General features: G+C 31.7%; 2 protein-coding genes across 2 annotated transcripts; both read right to left on the reverse strand.

Annotated features, from left to right (window-relative positions):
* Positions 1–1,725: 1,725 nt before the first annotated feature.
* On the reverse strand, positions 1,726–4,843 carry LOC132736289 (insoluble matrix shell protein 2). The gene is made up of 3 exons (XM_060723391.1): positions 4,486–4,843; positions 3,940–3,999; positions 1,726–2,002 (listed from the first exon to the last, which is right to left on the reverse strand). The coding sequence occupies exons 1-3, from the start codon at positions 4,681–4,683 to the stop codon at positions 1,898–1,900; spliced, it is 363 nt and encodes a 120-aa protein (XP_060579374.1). The 5' UTR covers positions 4,684–4,843; the 3' UTR covers positions 1,726–1,897.
* Positions 4,844–10,629: 5,786 nt separating this feature from the next.
* LOC132736290 (adhesive plaque matrix protein-like) lies at positions 10,630–15,869 on the reverse strand. The gene is made up of 3 exons (XM_060723392.1): positions 15,565–15,869; positions 14,226–14,285; positions 10,630–13,321 (listed from the first exon to the last, which is right to left on the reverse strand). The coding sequence occupies exons 1-3, from the start codon at positions 15,760–15,762 to the stop codon at positions 10,823–10,825; spliced, it is 2,757 nt and encodes a 918-aa protein (XP_060579375.1). The 5' UTR covers positions 15,763–15,869; the 3' UTR covers positions 10,630–10,822.
* Positions 15,870–16,758: the final 889 nt, after the last annotated feature.

Below are 16,758 nucleotides of genomic sequence, written 5' to 3' on the forward strand. Positions count from 1 at the left end.
ATTGGATGCTGTAGTAACCTGTAATATTTTTCCCTACTGGACAATTGCATGTGTATGACATGCAAGCCACATTCGACAAAACTATCCAAAAACGTACGAAAAGGACTTTGAAAAATTCTTGTGATAATGAAACTTCAAAAATTTATTACTTTGCCATAGATTGTGTGATTTTATTTTGGATATGGAATAAAAATATTTAACACACTTGTCCTATACAATACGGTATATATTTGAACTCATACACAGCTAAGGAACTCATAAGACCCGCCTTGTTGCTTGGCCAATATGGTTTTTCGACTTATGCACTATTCAAATATGTTACCGTCTTGCACAATTCTGTTCAACTTGTAGTTCTTATACCCAATTAGTCCTCACTTATGTGTTTATCAGAAATATACAGCTCTTTCTTTGTAATATTTTATTGCAACAGGAGAACAATAATAAAACTGTTGACGACAGAATATCATCTTATATGTTTAACATCTGTAACATTACATTGTAGATTTCAAAATAAATAACCTTTCATATAAAATTGATATCTAAAATATAAGAACAATATTGAAAATGTTGACGACAGAATATCATCTCATATATTTAATAACATCTGTAAAATTACATTTAAGATTTCAATAACCTTTCATATTAAATTAAAATCTAAATTATATATAATAGCACTAAGATGGCATTTAGAAGCGTTTAAAAGGGACAATGCGCTCATTATCTGGTATTTCTATGCATCTTATTAATAACATTTAAAACACTGAAATTACAAAAGAACAATTGTTTGCAATGCATACCGATGTTAGAGTGTAAGGACACCTGCTCACATCACCCGAATCATTCGTCAATCAATCAATCCGAACCTGCAACATTTTCATTTCTTGTTTATTTTTGCAGCAGCAGCATTTAATAACTTTCGACTTTCAAGTTTTCATATTTCACTAGTCAGATTTAAAACGTTTAAGGGAGACACTGTTTCTTTGTTCATACTCGGACGTAGTGTGCAAATATCGTTGATTCTTGAAGACTTATCAATTATTTATCATATTCCAGTTGTTGAAAATGAAACTTAAAGAATATCTGAACATCTATATGGCATAGAAAGATATTTATAAAAGAATTTCAGTAACACGGTTATACAATAATGTTTCACTTAAATCTGATATGGTATATCAATGTTTAATCAACACTTAAAATAAAACCGTTGTAAGTGTAGCATCAATACCGTATAACAAAGACAAGTAAAGCCAAAATAGAAGATAACTATATACTCACTTCATAAACAACAAACAATTTAGTTTTGCAAAAGGCATGTTTATTTACGCGTGTTTTACAGCTTTTTTTCAAATATTGTTCAGCAATTTAACAGATAAAGAATATCTTGACACATCACTTTATCATTAGCCATTCTCTTTCACAAGTAATTATTCAAATTATGGCATTAAACAAATAATATAAAAAAAACATTTTAAGAAGGTTGATGTTTTTAGTCTATCCTTCCTATCAAATCAGTACTTTTAAACTTAAATGATATGATTATAATATTAGATAATATTAAAATTATTATTTCTATTTTGACAGAAGCTAGTTAAGTTCAGTTCAAGTTATTTTGCAGTCAAATTCGTCTCTTCGAAAACTAAGAAAAGAAATTGTTTTAGACGATTGGTTGATTGATCTATAAATATAGTTTTGCAGCAAATGCTTATATTAATTCTTTTTTTAAAAAAACGAACAAAATGTAATTATTTATAAAGCAAATGCTTAATTTCTTCCATAAAAACACGAAAATCAACAGTCATCATGCATGACTAAGCTTTCACTCAGGTTTAACTGTGTTGTAATTCCAAAGTTTGTTAGTCAATGTGATATATTATGATACATTGCACCAGTTTGCGACCTAGTACTTGAAATTAAGCTGGCTGGTCGGAAGACAACCTGTGTTGAAGACTGTCACGTTGAAGGGGTTGAAGATCCACACAACATCTGAATGACATTCATATTCCTAAAAAAGACAATGTATTTCTTTAAGAAAAGAAAAAGAGGTCTTCGTCTATCTATCCATCTATTTATCTTTCATTAATGTCAAACCCCTCGTGAGGACGTAGACATGTCCGCGCGTCAAAATCGCAAGAAAGTTAAAAAGAGTTAAGAACAGTAAGAAGAATAATAAATATGTTTAAACCAGGGGGTGGCGGGAAAACTAGGGTGAGATATGTTCAATGCAAGCTATGGATTCACTGAACTGCTCAGGAGTAGAGAGTAGAGCAATTTATATAAGTTATACAGTCCAGTCTAGGAAAGAAGGACACTTTTTTTTAAAGCGAATAACCTATAACACAGGATATGGCCATGGTGTGATGTTCGGGAGGGGTATCACATATTCTTCTAACGGGATAGCAACAAGACCATAGTGGTCTAAGAGTTCTAGTGTTCTAGTTTTTTCAGCTCTTAAAGTATCATTAATTTTAATACTTTCAGTATAGAGGATTTTACTATGACTATGGGTGTGAGAGCCCTGCTCGATCCATTACTGTCATGAACAGACTTGCGGGGTATTTTAAGGTGGACATGGGGTGATCCCGTTGAGCTTATGGTTATCTCCCGTTCCGTGCGTAATAAAAGATGAAAAATAACAAAAATTATCTAAACACACATTTTGGTGGAAAGGCAGAAGTGTTTTAACTTGAATTTGAGTATTTGTTATGAAATTGTCAAGTTTGAAACGATAACAAATACGAAATACGAGAGTCAGAAATATGTTTAAATAATCAGTAATGTCAGTTCAAACTGGAACAAGTTAAATGTTGATGCCGCACATCAAAGACGCCGCCAAATGATGTGACCAGTCAAATAGCATTGAAAATCGCTCTCTATTACAGTTGAATATCCGAAGCACAAATCAATTGTTTCTCCATTTTCTTGGTATAATAATACTTGTGAGAAAGTAGAACCTAATGAATAAATTCACAAAATTATGCCAGGTCTGAAATTCTTAAATGTTCGTCTGTTGCGACAAAGACTGAAACGTCTGGTCGAATCAAAATGAATTGGATAACGAAAAAATGAAATGATTGGTATACTTATAATAAATTCAACACAATATGTGCCGAGAATAAACCCATTTAAATATTGGTACGAATTGCATAATGTTCGAATGATTTTTAGGACATCTGCAGTGATCTCCCCTTACAGGCCGAAGCGAAACCGGTTTGTTGTACTTTCTTAACAGTTGAGTGAGAACCGCCTCTCTGATAGTGGGCGTGGTTTAAACTTTGTAACCTTGTAATTTAATGATTCAACAAGTGATATTGATCAAAGTTGTCCTGGTTCCCTTCTACCCCGTCAACGAAGACTATAAGCAGCATAATATCAAATTTAATATGACAATTTAAGGCGGAGCCGAACTTCAACAGAGGCGAAGCAAATGAAGTAAGTGACACTGCCTCAGTTGTCACCTCTCTCCACGGTTAAGTTTTAGAACGATCGACTATAGACTGGCTCATTGGCACGTTATTTATTATGTAGATAAAATTAGATAATGATGAAAAGAATATGATATTCAAACATGGCACTATCACTTCAGTTAAACGTTTATTCTAATCCCTTAAAGCTCTGTGACATGTTGTACATCATAAAAGCTATTTTATTAGAAGATTTAAAAACAGTGTGATTTTGTTAAAACAAAACAAAAACTACACAAAATCAAGTCTAGAATTTCCCCCATTGCTGTACGGACAAATGCATATCTACTAGAAGCCGTTTGCAAGCGGCGTCTAATAAAAGAGCAATGATTTGAAAGTTTTAAGTGTACGTAAATTGAAAAATAACAGACTTTTTAATTGAATCTTAAAAGCAATAACGTAAACATTTTATTAACGGAAAGCCATGTCAAATTAAACTTTGTTTTACTGTCAAATAGTTGATGAAACTTTTTCTCACCTCTCCTTTGAAATAAGTTCCAATGAAAGATACTCTGTATAGGTCCCAATTGGGAATATTCTGGAAAAAAAAAGAGTTTAAAATCATCAATTTTTTAATGAAAGCATCAACACATTTCAAAAGTTGTCAAAATAATAGAAAATACAAATGTTTTCAACCTCGACAAATGTTCCAATATGTGTGTGTAAAAACAATTTAGTTTTTTTGCAACAGTAAAATATTTATTTTTCAAATATAAAGATTAAACACTTCTTTCCGAATATGAAAATGATACACAATTTGATAACATCTATCTACATTGTTGAAATGTCCGTTAAATCACTTTCTAGTTTCTTGTTATAAAGATGTTTTCTTCTTGTATGTTCCTTAAATAATGTGTCAACAAACGTAGAAAGTATATGCAAGTTTTTTAATGCACTTTTTTATAATCATATTCGGGTCATTTTGTGGTGAGTCGCGTCGTTGAAGTAATATTTTTCCTACCCGTATATATGAAATTGATATGTAAAATCCTTTTTATCAAAAACTATCAAAGAAACAACTTACTTCCTCCAATTTGAATGCTGTGATAGGTTGTTTTAACTGACCAGCAAGATGTTCCACGGCCAGGTTTGTTGAATCTTGTACCCTATTGTTATCCAATCTCAATGCTTTCCATCCATTAAGATCGAAAGGAACGTGAACAGATATGCACAAATAAATCAAACTGAATAAAACGAGCACTCCTAAACTTGACTGATGCATTGTTGATTCTATTCAACAAAGTCAACAGTTTTGTTAAAACGCTCAGTATACACGTTCAGCACAGGCGGAGTACTGAACGAAATTAAGTTATAATAACCATTTCATTAAAAAGGAATAAACATTTATTTAAATCATCTAGGTTTGTCTTCTATATGACAGCTTGTCTCGAATGTGAAACAATGGTACAAATGCGGCGTATGACTTAAATATGCGGTTTATTACAAATGAATGTTAAACACCCATTGTGAATTATTCATTGATTACACAATGGGCAAATAATGGGAAAAGGTGCATCCGTAGGTTTTATAGCACTTACTGTTCATTTCTTGTTATTTCCTGACTAATTATGATTTTCAATTTAAGCAGTCATACATACGTTTATGAGGATTGCGATATTAAATGATTCAAGTCAACAAAATAAACAAAAATGTCACTATAATAATACGGTAGAATTAATTGGTTCTATGTTACAGCTAGAATGTGTTAGCAACAATTGGCCATAATAAACATCTTTGGTATTTCACATTCACCATTCAGGCTTTTTATATGAACAACAATACATAATACTTTTCTGCACTAGATTGGTTTTGCGCTATTCATTATCTTTCATCTTTCATGGCCACTTCCTGTATTTTTATTTTTATCGCTCACAAGTGAACTCTTATACAATAAACTCAAAAATCAACAAAAACGGCAACTTTTAAGCTTTATTAATTCTCATAATGTCAAAGGGGCATGCAATTTGTATATCAAGATATTTAAAGAATAATGAAATAAACACGTCACATGCAGCTTATTGTACCAAAAATTCAATGTTTAAAGACATGGTCATAAAAGAATCTATATAACCCCTAGCATCTGAATCAGAATTATATGTAAATTATTATAGAGGAAAGATATTCTAATTTAAGTAATTTTCAGTGCATTATCGTATGTATAATTTCGCACTGTTTGATTTAAGATACATGCTTGTATTTAATCACGAAAGCCAATAAGGATATCCTTTCACCAAGCCCAGACTGTCAAATTGTTGTTCCGTCTTCCTTTATGTGAGTGTTAATATTGCAATTTAAAGTTTTTTTCGTTACATAAAATATTATGGACAAATGTATACGGATATCTATATATCTTTATGTAAAGATAAAACAGACTTAAGATATTACCATCCTCATGCATTACCTCCGCTTTGAAGAGTATTCAAAAAGGCTAGAACTACTGTTAACTACATTGAAAATAAGGGCCGTGGGTTCAATCCCCAGAAGGGTCAACTTTTTTTCTTTCTTTTTTTCTTTTAACATTATTTATGTATCTCTCATGTCCTATTTGGAAAGGAAAAAGTGATTAATTTTGATTTTTTTTAAATTTATATAGGTATTTATTGGCTAAATTATGCTAAATCTTGTAATAAATATGGTACCTGATATTTTCAAAGTGTAATAAAATCAAAACTAGATCGTAAAAGTATTTTCATATTTTACAAGATCAACCAATATACTTCTTTAAAAATTTGGGGAAACTTTGAAAACAGGCACTCATTTGGGTAATGTTTAAGGATATTTTAAATTAGGCTCCCTAAGGAGGAAAATGGTCAGACACGTGGTAAAAATGGGTGGGGTAGGGTAGCATTTTTATACAGATTTCATGAATTTTAAGTTGAAACCATAATTTTGCTTATGTGGATTGTTAGCTGAATGGTACTTTTTGTTTCTTACCAAAAATTAATGGGAAAATATTTTTCATTAGAATGTTACTGCAGATTGTTAAAAGGTTCCTCATTTCTAAAAAAAGGGCCCTCATAACATCCTAGCTTGAGTTCAGAAAAGTGGCCATAACTTGATTTCCGTACGGTAAATTTTGTTTAAAGTTTGCATACAGGTGTACTTAAAAGGTATACATCTGACCTATGATGTCAAGTTTTTAGTTCCTTATAGTGCCCATTAGGGTGGTAATACCTTAAAACGTATGTATTGCTTTAGCATTTTATGCCCAGCTTGGTATCGATTACGTTACATCAGGCTCTGAATTAAGCAGAAGTATGAATATCAAAACTATCGTGACTTTGTGTCCTGCTGCGGTAGCTTGGGTGTTTCGGGGGCTATGCCCTGTGGACGTTGCCTTTGCCTTGTTGATCTTTATTCTCGTTTTTTTTAAATCAAAATGCGACACAGTATTTGTAAAAATATCGTACTATGATAAGATTGATAAATTAAATCATCCCATTTAACAAGCATTGTAAATGACGAAAAAACAGTGTGATTAATATTGCATAAGTCTTATACCAACAAAGCTGGCAAATAAATATACCTTAGACATATCTTCACGTATCAAAAGACAATGAAAAATTGTATCGCCATACATTCAGTGAAATATTGCTTTATGATTGCTAATCTTCGAACAATATTTAGTTTAAACAAGATTTCAATCATTATATTTATTTTGCTTTTTAAATTGTATATGAACTTAAATATACATTTATATTAATATTGTTGCACAGATAATCATATGTAACTACCTTTATCTCCCTTTGCTTATGTTCTCTTTAATTTCAAGTATGTTGTTCCATGTGACTTGTCTCAGCATATAAATAATTTTGTCATGAGATAACTGACAAGAAAATAAATGCAAAAATATATGTTTGCATCTAGTATAACAGATGACATTAATTGGATAAGGAAGCTGGAAATGTATGTTTGCTTGACATTCACAATATTATTAGTATTATATGTTATTTTGGTTTTGGAGTGATATATGTGGATATTTTACCTGTCAAGATTTTATATCACCCGGGCCGTTAGGCGAGGGTGATATTTTATCTTGGCAGGTAATATATCCACATAATTATATCACTCCAAAACCAAAATAATAATTTTATTACCTTCCCCTGCCGAGTTAAGACGATTTTAATATAAATCATTGCTACTTCAAATGAAACGTCGAAATAAGATTCCCTTTAGGGTACCCCTTCACCACAACATGACGTCACATAAATACATGACATATTTTCTTTCGAACCTAACGAATGTAAACAAGAGAAAAGAAAAAGTCTGTTCAACGCACTTTTTTTGAATTAATATCAAGCTTTCACAAGGTCATATTTGTTTTCAATACTGATGAGAATATGTATCATTACTCTTTTTTGGTAAATATTTATCATTTGACAGTTAAAAAGTGCTTGTAAATCGGAATTTACATCGCGTAAAATCAAACCGTACGCGCATCGCCACAGCGCATGTTGTTTACAACGTTGGGTACCAAACAGGAAAATTAAGTGTGTATATAGTGCGTCTGTCTCGGTAATATCAATTTCTTTCGGGTGACCAATATCCAATCAAAGAGGAGGAAAAAATCTGGAAGGGTAATAAATGTTTATATTTGTCCGATAGTTTATACATTTATATAAATTAGATGTTAGAAATGGAATTTGAATGTTATAAACATATGGAAAAAAAGAAATAAACACACTTTTTTCAATATACGCCATGCTTAACTTTTATGTGAAATATTTTGTTTGAATTTGAATTTGCATTGAGGTGCACAATTCGTGTTTTATATATGTCACCTTATTGACCGTTCACGAATTAAGGGAGATGGTGTGTAAGTGGCCGAAAAGATCAGTAGGTAGAGCCGCAGTACGGTATTCCGAATGTATCGGTTTCGACTGCATATTTCCCTCGCCCTGTGAGTCTGTGATATATAGATGATTTACAGAGTATGTCATATTGTTTTTACTTTATAGTGCAAATTTTATTATTATTGTTGTTGTTGTTGTTGTTGTTGTCGCTGTTGATGTTATCGCCATCTTCGTTATCATCTTTATAATTATCATTATAAATTTTGAGTTATTAATCACGTGCCATAATGTCATTAAATGTCAGCAAAACAAGAAAGTGACAGAGAATATATGCTCATTACTTTCTAATATTTCATGAATATGACAAGCACGTGAAAAACAATAAGAAATAAAAGACGTCAATCTTTTGTCACAAAAATTATGCACTGTGTTTCATTATCATAAAATAATGTATTTTAATAATATTAATTTGATTTGAGATCAATGACTTGTTATTATTTTATGTTTTTCAATTGCAATGAGTGTTAGTCTTGAAACTGTTAAGAATTGTCAAAACATATGAAATGAGTTGAGTACATGACATATACCGTCTCTCTCTCTCTCTCTCCCCCCTCTCTCTCCCCCTCTCTCTCTCTCTCTCTCTCTCTCTCTCTCTCTCTCTCTCTCTCTCTAGCAATTTTATTTGTATAGCAAGTTTATATATATTTGTTAATATTTACTAAATAATTATTTACTATATCAACCTTCCAGGTATTTAATACATAACATTTTTTTTGTTGCTGTTTTTTTGTTATTAATTTTAAGAGTATAACTGAACTGTCAAAATGATGAACAAGATGTTGTGATTCTTCCTTAAATACATACAATGTTACAAGTTTTAACATGAATGCACGCGTATAAACAATGTAATTTTGACAGGACTTTTCAGTCATAGTTGATTGACTGTCTGTTCTCATGATTAATTACCAAATACAACGCTTGAAGTTGATGTGAATGGACCTAGTCTTGAATAATTTCTTTGCAGCTTTTATTCGTCACAAGCGTAGCATAAAAGTCATACTTTAAAAAGGTTGCCGTTTGTATATAAATTACAATGATTACTCAATAGAAGCTATCTCAAAATGGATTGTCAAAATGAGTTGTCTTCTATATTGCGTATTGCCACCCATCAATATGTCTTTCTGTAATTTTAAACGTTTCTTTACTTACAACTTTTAAAAGGTGTAATTGAACGTTTGCTTGCAATTTGTGTTTGTTCGCATAACACTAGTTTTTATATACAATAACCATGCCTTCTGACATAAGTATGTAACTAAAACATCCTCCAACTAACAATAGACTTAACCGAATATAATTTCAAACAAGTACTGGTATTAGCATTTCCACATATTCTAGATGTCGCTGTTCAAAAAACCTGTTATTCGACACACATTTTGTCGCGAAATAGACTCTTTGCTTATGTTTATTCTTTCAAGAAAAGATTTCCGTAAATTCTTTACTCAGCAGGAGGCCACACACAGATTTCGAGCTTTATACGTGAACATTGTATTTCAATTCAATCTAAAGCTAATCCGACAAAAATATTGCGACTGGCGTACTACGTTGCGCCAATGTTTTAGGCCATTCGTCGTCCATATTGTGATCAGATGGTATTCAATTCTTGATTCTGATTTGCTTGAAACAGGCGGTGTACAGATGAAATTGGTCAAATCTTCATAATTAAATTGCTTTATTCGCATTGCGATAAACTTTATCAGACAACCTATAATACTTTTCAAAATATAATGAATTATGTAATACTTTTACATACTACACATGACATGGTCGAGTGTGGTTAACGCTTCCGACTAGTAATATAAGAAAGAGGACTTTCTTTCCGTGAGCAAGAAACTTTACACTCATTGCTTAGTCCTGGTTGATTCCAGGAACGGATTTGAGAGTGTTTCAATAAGCTTATGGCTTAAAACACAATCGAACTTAAATAAATTCTTAACATGGACCAAAAAGCCCCTCTGGAACAGGGTTAAGGATGCGAAACTCTTTTACTCAAAACCAGTTACTGAGAAATTATAATTCATTCTTTGCTTTATATTTATTTGTGTTAAAATTAAAAGGGGTAAACACTTAAAAAAATACTATGTTTCATGTTCATAGTGCTCTAAAGTGTTTTAAAAACGTTTCTTTGAAATAAGTAAGGGTATTGTTAAGTAAGTAAACGATAAATTCAAATTTTTAACGTTTTATTCCTTTCTTTATTATTTAGTACTATAAGATGTCGCACCTTTTCTTTCTTTATGTGGACACCAATTATAATAATATTATTGAACATCATAAAATGCTTATAAGAATAGCGAAACAATGAAATAACATATAACTCCTACAATTTATTTCTTTATTAACATCTTTATTGTTCTCTAAAAATAACAATAAGTATCAAATCTTGAAAAACAATGTTAATACATTTTGAGTAATTCATGGTGCATGAACCATTGCATGAATTTTATAAACCCTTTACAACATGGGTTCAATTGGATATGGGTTGTTTGTCCGATTGTCGTTTTTTCAGGCTTAATAACCTTTTGTAGCAGTTTTCTCCTTTGTAGGGGCTGGTCCCTTGTAAGATGGAGGAACAACCTTTGCATTTGGAACATATTTTGGTTGATATGAAGGAGCCGGAGGAGCTACTGTAGGAAATGGAGTAACATAATTTTTACCCTGAGGTGAAGCTGTTTCAGAGGGTATGTCAAGGCCAAATAGCTTGTAGATAAGCTCTGCTTTGAAAAGGGCATCATCATACGCAGGGGCCTTTGTCGGTAACGATCCGTATGTTGATTTGCTAGAGTCTAATTTCTTGTACGTTGTCTTTGCCTTTGTTTGGATTGGCTTATAAGATTCTTTTTTAAACTTTGGTGCTAGATTGTAAGTGTTTTTCGTTGCTGTATTTGATTGGTATTTTATAGTTTTCACTGAATCTTTGTACTGTACTGCTTTGCTTCCTGTTTTGTCATAAGTGGTTGTTTTAACACCAGGTTCCTTGTTTGTCGACTTAACACTTTTGACGTAACTAATCGGCGATTCAGAGTAGGCGATTTTATTATTATTATTATTCATATTATTATTATCGAGTGCACTATTTGGACCAATCTTGTAAGATGATTTCACTACTGGAGCATAATTAACTGGTGTGTCTTTATTTGTTACAATCTTAGTTTGAGTACTGTCATATGACTTTGATTTTATTACTGGGGCATAATTGATTGGCGAGTTTTTATTTACTGGTGCCATATTATCAGCTGCAGCATTTGTTCCGGTTGACGGATATGTCGATTTCACTGCAGGAACATAATTGATCGGCGTTTCTTTATTTATTTGCGTTTTGTATCCAGGTTTTGTGTCTGTTGATTTATAAGAAGACTTCGTTGCGGAAGAATAACTGACTGGAGAATCATTAATTGCAAGATTTTTGTCATTAGTCAAAGTCTTTGTTACCGTTTGTGTGTACGTTGATTTCGCTGCAGGGACATACTTGACTGGTGCACCATTATTTCCTGACGTTTTATAATCTTTTGTATTTTTGGTATCAGCAGACTTGTACGTGGATTTCACTGCCGTGGCATAGTTGACTGGCGAATCTTTAACTGACGGGTTTTTGTCATTAGCTTTACTCTTTGTGTCCAAAGGTGTGTAAGATGATTTCGCCGCAGGAACATATTTAATTGGTGAGCCAGTTTTTCCCGACTTTTTATAGTCTGTTGAATTCTTAGCGTCAGCTGACTGGTATGTCGATTTCACAACTGGAGCATAGTTGACCGGCGAATCTTTAACTGCTGAATTTTGATTACTAGTTGAACTTTTTATACTGTATGTCGATTTCACTGTAGAGACATGTTTAGTTTTTGAGCCATAATTTCCTATTGGACTTTTAGTGTCAATTGACTTGTATGTCGATTTAATGACTGGAGCATAATTGACGGGTGAATCTTTAATTGTAGGTTCTTTACTATTTGTTGAACTTTTTGTCTCATTTAACGGGTATGATGGCTTAATTGCAGGGTTATACTTGACTGATGGGTACTTTGCTGAACTCTTGGTGTCGATTGACTGGTATTTCGACTTAACTGCTGGTGCATATTTCACTGGCGAATCTTTGACTGCAGGTGGTTCGTAATTAGTTGAACTCTTTGTGTCTGTTGATGCTTGTGTCTGTTTAATTGCGGGAGCATACTTGATTGGCGACTCTTTATTTCCTGAACTTTTATAGTTAGATGAAGTCTTAGTGTCAGTTGACTGGTATGTCGGTTTTAATTCTGGAGCATAATTGACTGGGGAATCCTTGATTGCAGGCTTTTCATAATTATTAGAACTTTTTGTGTCAGCTGACTTGTATGTCGGTTTTGCTTGAGATGCATATTTTGTTGGTGAGCCGTTATTCCCTGCTGTTTTCTTGATTGATGTTGTCTTTGTTTCCTTTGAGGGTGCTTCATATTTAATCGGCGAATCTTTATTAACTGTTGCTTTATCATTTGCACCCTTTGTGTCAGTTGCCTTGTACATCATTTTCTCTACAGGAAGATAATTGATTGGCGAGTCGTTCTTCGCTTGTACTTTCTTACCAGATTCAGCATTTACTGGGAGATATTTGATGGGCGATTCTTTACTTACAGCTGTTTTGTCATATGCAGGTTTCGTCTCAACAGACTTATACGTTGTTTTTATGATTGGGTTTGTTTTGCCATTTTCTTTGCTATATTGTTTTGCTGATCTATAGCTTAATTTATTGATGGTATTAGTATTTATACCTGGGTTATTATTACCTGGGATATATTTCGTAGGTTCTTTGACGTTCTGTTTCGTTGTTGATGAGCTCTTATATGTTGGCTTATCATACGTGGGTTGTTTGTGTGTTGGTTTACTTGTAACCGGGGTCATGTAGTCAGATGCTTTACCTGAGTAAGATGTTGACAAATGCTTATTGATATATGATAGTGGTACACATCCTACATTAAATACTGTAACACCAGGAGGATGGTCCGAAATCCATACCACATCTGCATGACATTCATACTCCTGTAACAAGAAAAGACACCGCTTGTTTATAAACTTATCGAGCTGGTTCGTTATATCATTTCGTTACTTCTGTTTACAGATTACCATAAACTAAATAGATTACCATAAACATTTAGTTAATTTTTTTGTGTAAGACACATTCTTTAGAATAATCCTTTGGAACTGGAAATAATATTAGTAAATTGCTATTTATAAAGATCCGAGCTAGCTATTACATATTACATAGCTAATGAAAGGAAGTGGTGGTCAAGTGGTTAAGTTGTCTGCATCTCTCAATCAAGGACTTGTTTGTTCGAGTCATTCTGAGTCAAATATTATATTTGAAGTTATTGTCATTTATATGGCTAAATTTACAGTTTTATCACTGTATATATACCAACCCCGTAGATGTTTTATCCATTTTGTAATTTTTATTTAGTGTCTCAGCCTGGAATAAACCTTGTAATTTGAAAATTTGACTAGGTATTTTTTATAATAAAATAAATTAAACTCTTAATGTGACATCAGCAAATATTGGACACATGCTGCTGTAAATGATCGACACAATCTTTTTGAGAATAAACAGAAGTAAGAAAAGGAATGACATTTCATTAAAAAAATATTTTCTATTTTATCATTTTGAAATTTTCCGGAGAGAAAATTATCTGACCATCTTTTACATATGTTGCCTTTCGGCAATACAAGTACAGTTTAGTAATTTGGTATTTTTGTATGGAAATTAAAAATACTACTTTGTTTACAATTTTCTACTTTTTGTGAAAATCAATGCACATTCAGCGTTACTTTATTACAAGTGAAAAGCACGTTACATTGTTCTAAAACCACTTTGTAAAGGTTATAAAACTATTGCCTTTCTAAAGATAAAAACAATGTTTCTGAGGCGTAATGTGCCTTTTAACTTTACCTCTTTTTTCATGAATATTCCTAGGAATGACAACCTGTATAAATCCCATGACGGAACATTCTGAAATAAAAAAGGAATAAAATGAACATTTTTGCAACATAACATTATAATAATTGTGGTTTTTACTTTTTTTCTCTGGAAGTCTTTTATTTCTTATGTTTCTATTGTTTTATAATATCGACAATTACAAGTGGGTACAACGTTTTGGTTAGCTTTAATTTACGATTGATCGGTTTGATATTATAATAGTACATGTATTATACTGCATTATTTACCTTAAAATGAACATCATAATTAATATCATATAAATAAAATAACGTCACTTTCATACAATCGCTGTTTTGTTATTGTTAAAATTTCGACCATAAATGAAAATGATATATTCATACCTTAAGTTGCCTCCTTGGAGGGCCTCTTTATAAAGATTGCATTGTATATTTATTAAAAGTGAGAGTTATTTTCGTATTATTAGAGCATACTTTATTCAAACCTTACTCTGCGTAATACCTTAAAATTTTCAGTTTTAAATGTAGACAACAACTTTGAACTCTTTGAGGGAAATTTTCATAATCGATTCCAATTTTTGACGGTCCTATCGTGTTAAACATATGTAGGCTTTGTAATGCAGTAATCAAGTTCAACAATTTAAGTTTGGACAAAGCATAGTACTGGTTGGTTCCAGGAATGGATTCGAAAGTGTGTCTATAAGCTTATAGCTTCCTACACAAACTAAAATAAATTCTGTATAAACCAAAACCAACCAAGCGAAACTTGTATGATAAAATAAGATTTATATTTCATTTGAAAATGTTTTATTGTATCATACTTTGACAGTGACATTGCAGTCACTTTACACCATTGAAATGAAACAAATTGAGATAAAGCCGTTTTCCAAATATATGAACTAATCTTCGTTTATTTTTATTGCATTAATGACTTAATTATAATTAATTTCTGTAGCCTTTTCTATCCTTTTTTACTAAGGTATCATCTATTTTTAAGAGTGTTTTTAACTGTGATACATATCAGAGTATTAATAACAATGTTTTATGATCTTTTTAAATAAGTTACATCTCAAAGTATAAATAGTCATGATTTGAATTTTATATAATTAGAATGCTAATATGTTTTGGATATTGGAAATTTCCATTTCAAAGTTAATAAGGTTATAAGAGTAAGTAATTGAATGCTGATAATTTTGATTTTGAATCGTACTGTCATTTTATCGCGCTCAAGAGATTACAACAGGTTCAAATACTTACCTTATTAAAACGATCCATTGTATCACTTATCTAAATCAATATAAATGTTATTTAACTTTTTATTGTAGTCCACTTACTTCAATCCATTTAAAGGCAGTAATTGGTTTTATTAGTTTCCCTCCAATATGTTTAGCAGCTACTGACATTGAATCCGATACATTTTTGTCTGTTAGTGAAACTGGCTTCCACCCGGTCAAATCAAAAGGAACATGAACGCACACGGAACATGTAACCAAAATACTAAATACCAGTACTCGTTTAACAGACAGTAGCATTGTCAAATCTCTTTAAAATTCAACAAAGTCAAATGTCTGTTAATGTTGGATAAGCCAGCTACGGCAACTTAGCGAGCACTAAATGGATTTTGCATACGTACAATTAATAAACCTGAAAGACATATCATAAATTTAAATAATTAATATTTGTTAATTGCATGACAACTTGTCTTAATCATTAGGGAAATGGTGCACCTCGTATTGCAAATGTGATTGTTTTTTTAATATACAAAGAATTGAAAACACCCATTGTGGATTGATACATATCATGAACTCAAATGCTACCGCAAGCATAAGTCGTGTACACTTCGCCATGCATTACACCTTAGACGAATATATTATTTAACACATAAACCTATCCCTTCAAAAACAAATATGAATAATTTGAGAAGAAAAAAATCCTGTAACCAAAGGTTGAGCGTTGAAAATATTAAAATATATGCAAATATAGAATTTCAGAATTTATTTCAATGATGTATAGCATTTCGTTACATTTTCAAGTAAGTTTTACAGCCTTTAAGTTGTCTTGTTGACGAAACACATATATGTATATTCTGTAAAAGAAGATAAAACTTAAATTTCGATACAACTATCAATGACGAATTAAAGAAATAATTATCACAAATTCTATTTTAACCTATATTATTGTGGTGCTATTACTCGCTTTGAAAAAGGCGATGACAAAGAATTGTCTATACAAACTGTCAAAATATCTTAGAACATTTTTTTACTTAAATATTTGCTTTGGAATGACACGTTCTGTCATCATTAATGTAATTAACTATTGTCATGATGAGTCCTCTTTGTTGTTGTTTATGTTGATGTTGCTGTTGTTGTTAAACATCACAGTTGGCAATTTTAATCAGAATAATCAGAATACACTATATGAAGAAGATACTAACAAACAATAACACTAATACCTCATTTTTGCATCAAGATAAATTGAATTTTAAAAACTGTTGGTGTTTATATATATATATTGAATTATATCTTAAA

This window comes from Ruditapes philippinarum, unplaced genomic scaffold (genome assembly GCF_026571515.1).
Source record: "Ruditapes philippinarum isolate M1 unplaced genomic scaffold, ASM2657151v2 ctg2583_1_1_1_1, whole genome shotgun sequence".
Classification (NCBI taxonomy): Eukaryota; Metazoa; Mollusca; class Bivalvia; order Venerida; family Veneridae; genus Ruditapes; species Ruditapes philippinarum.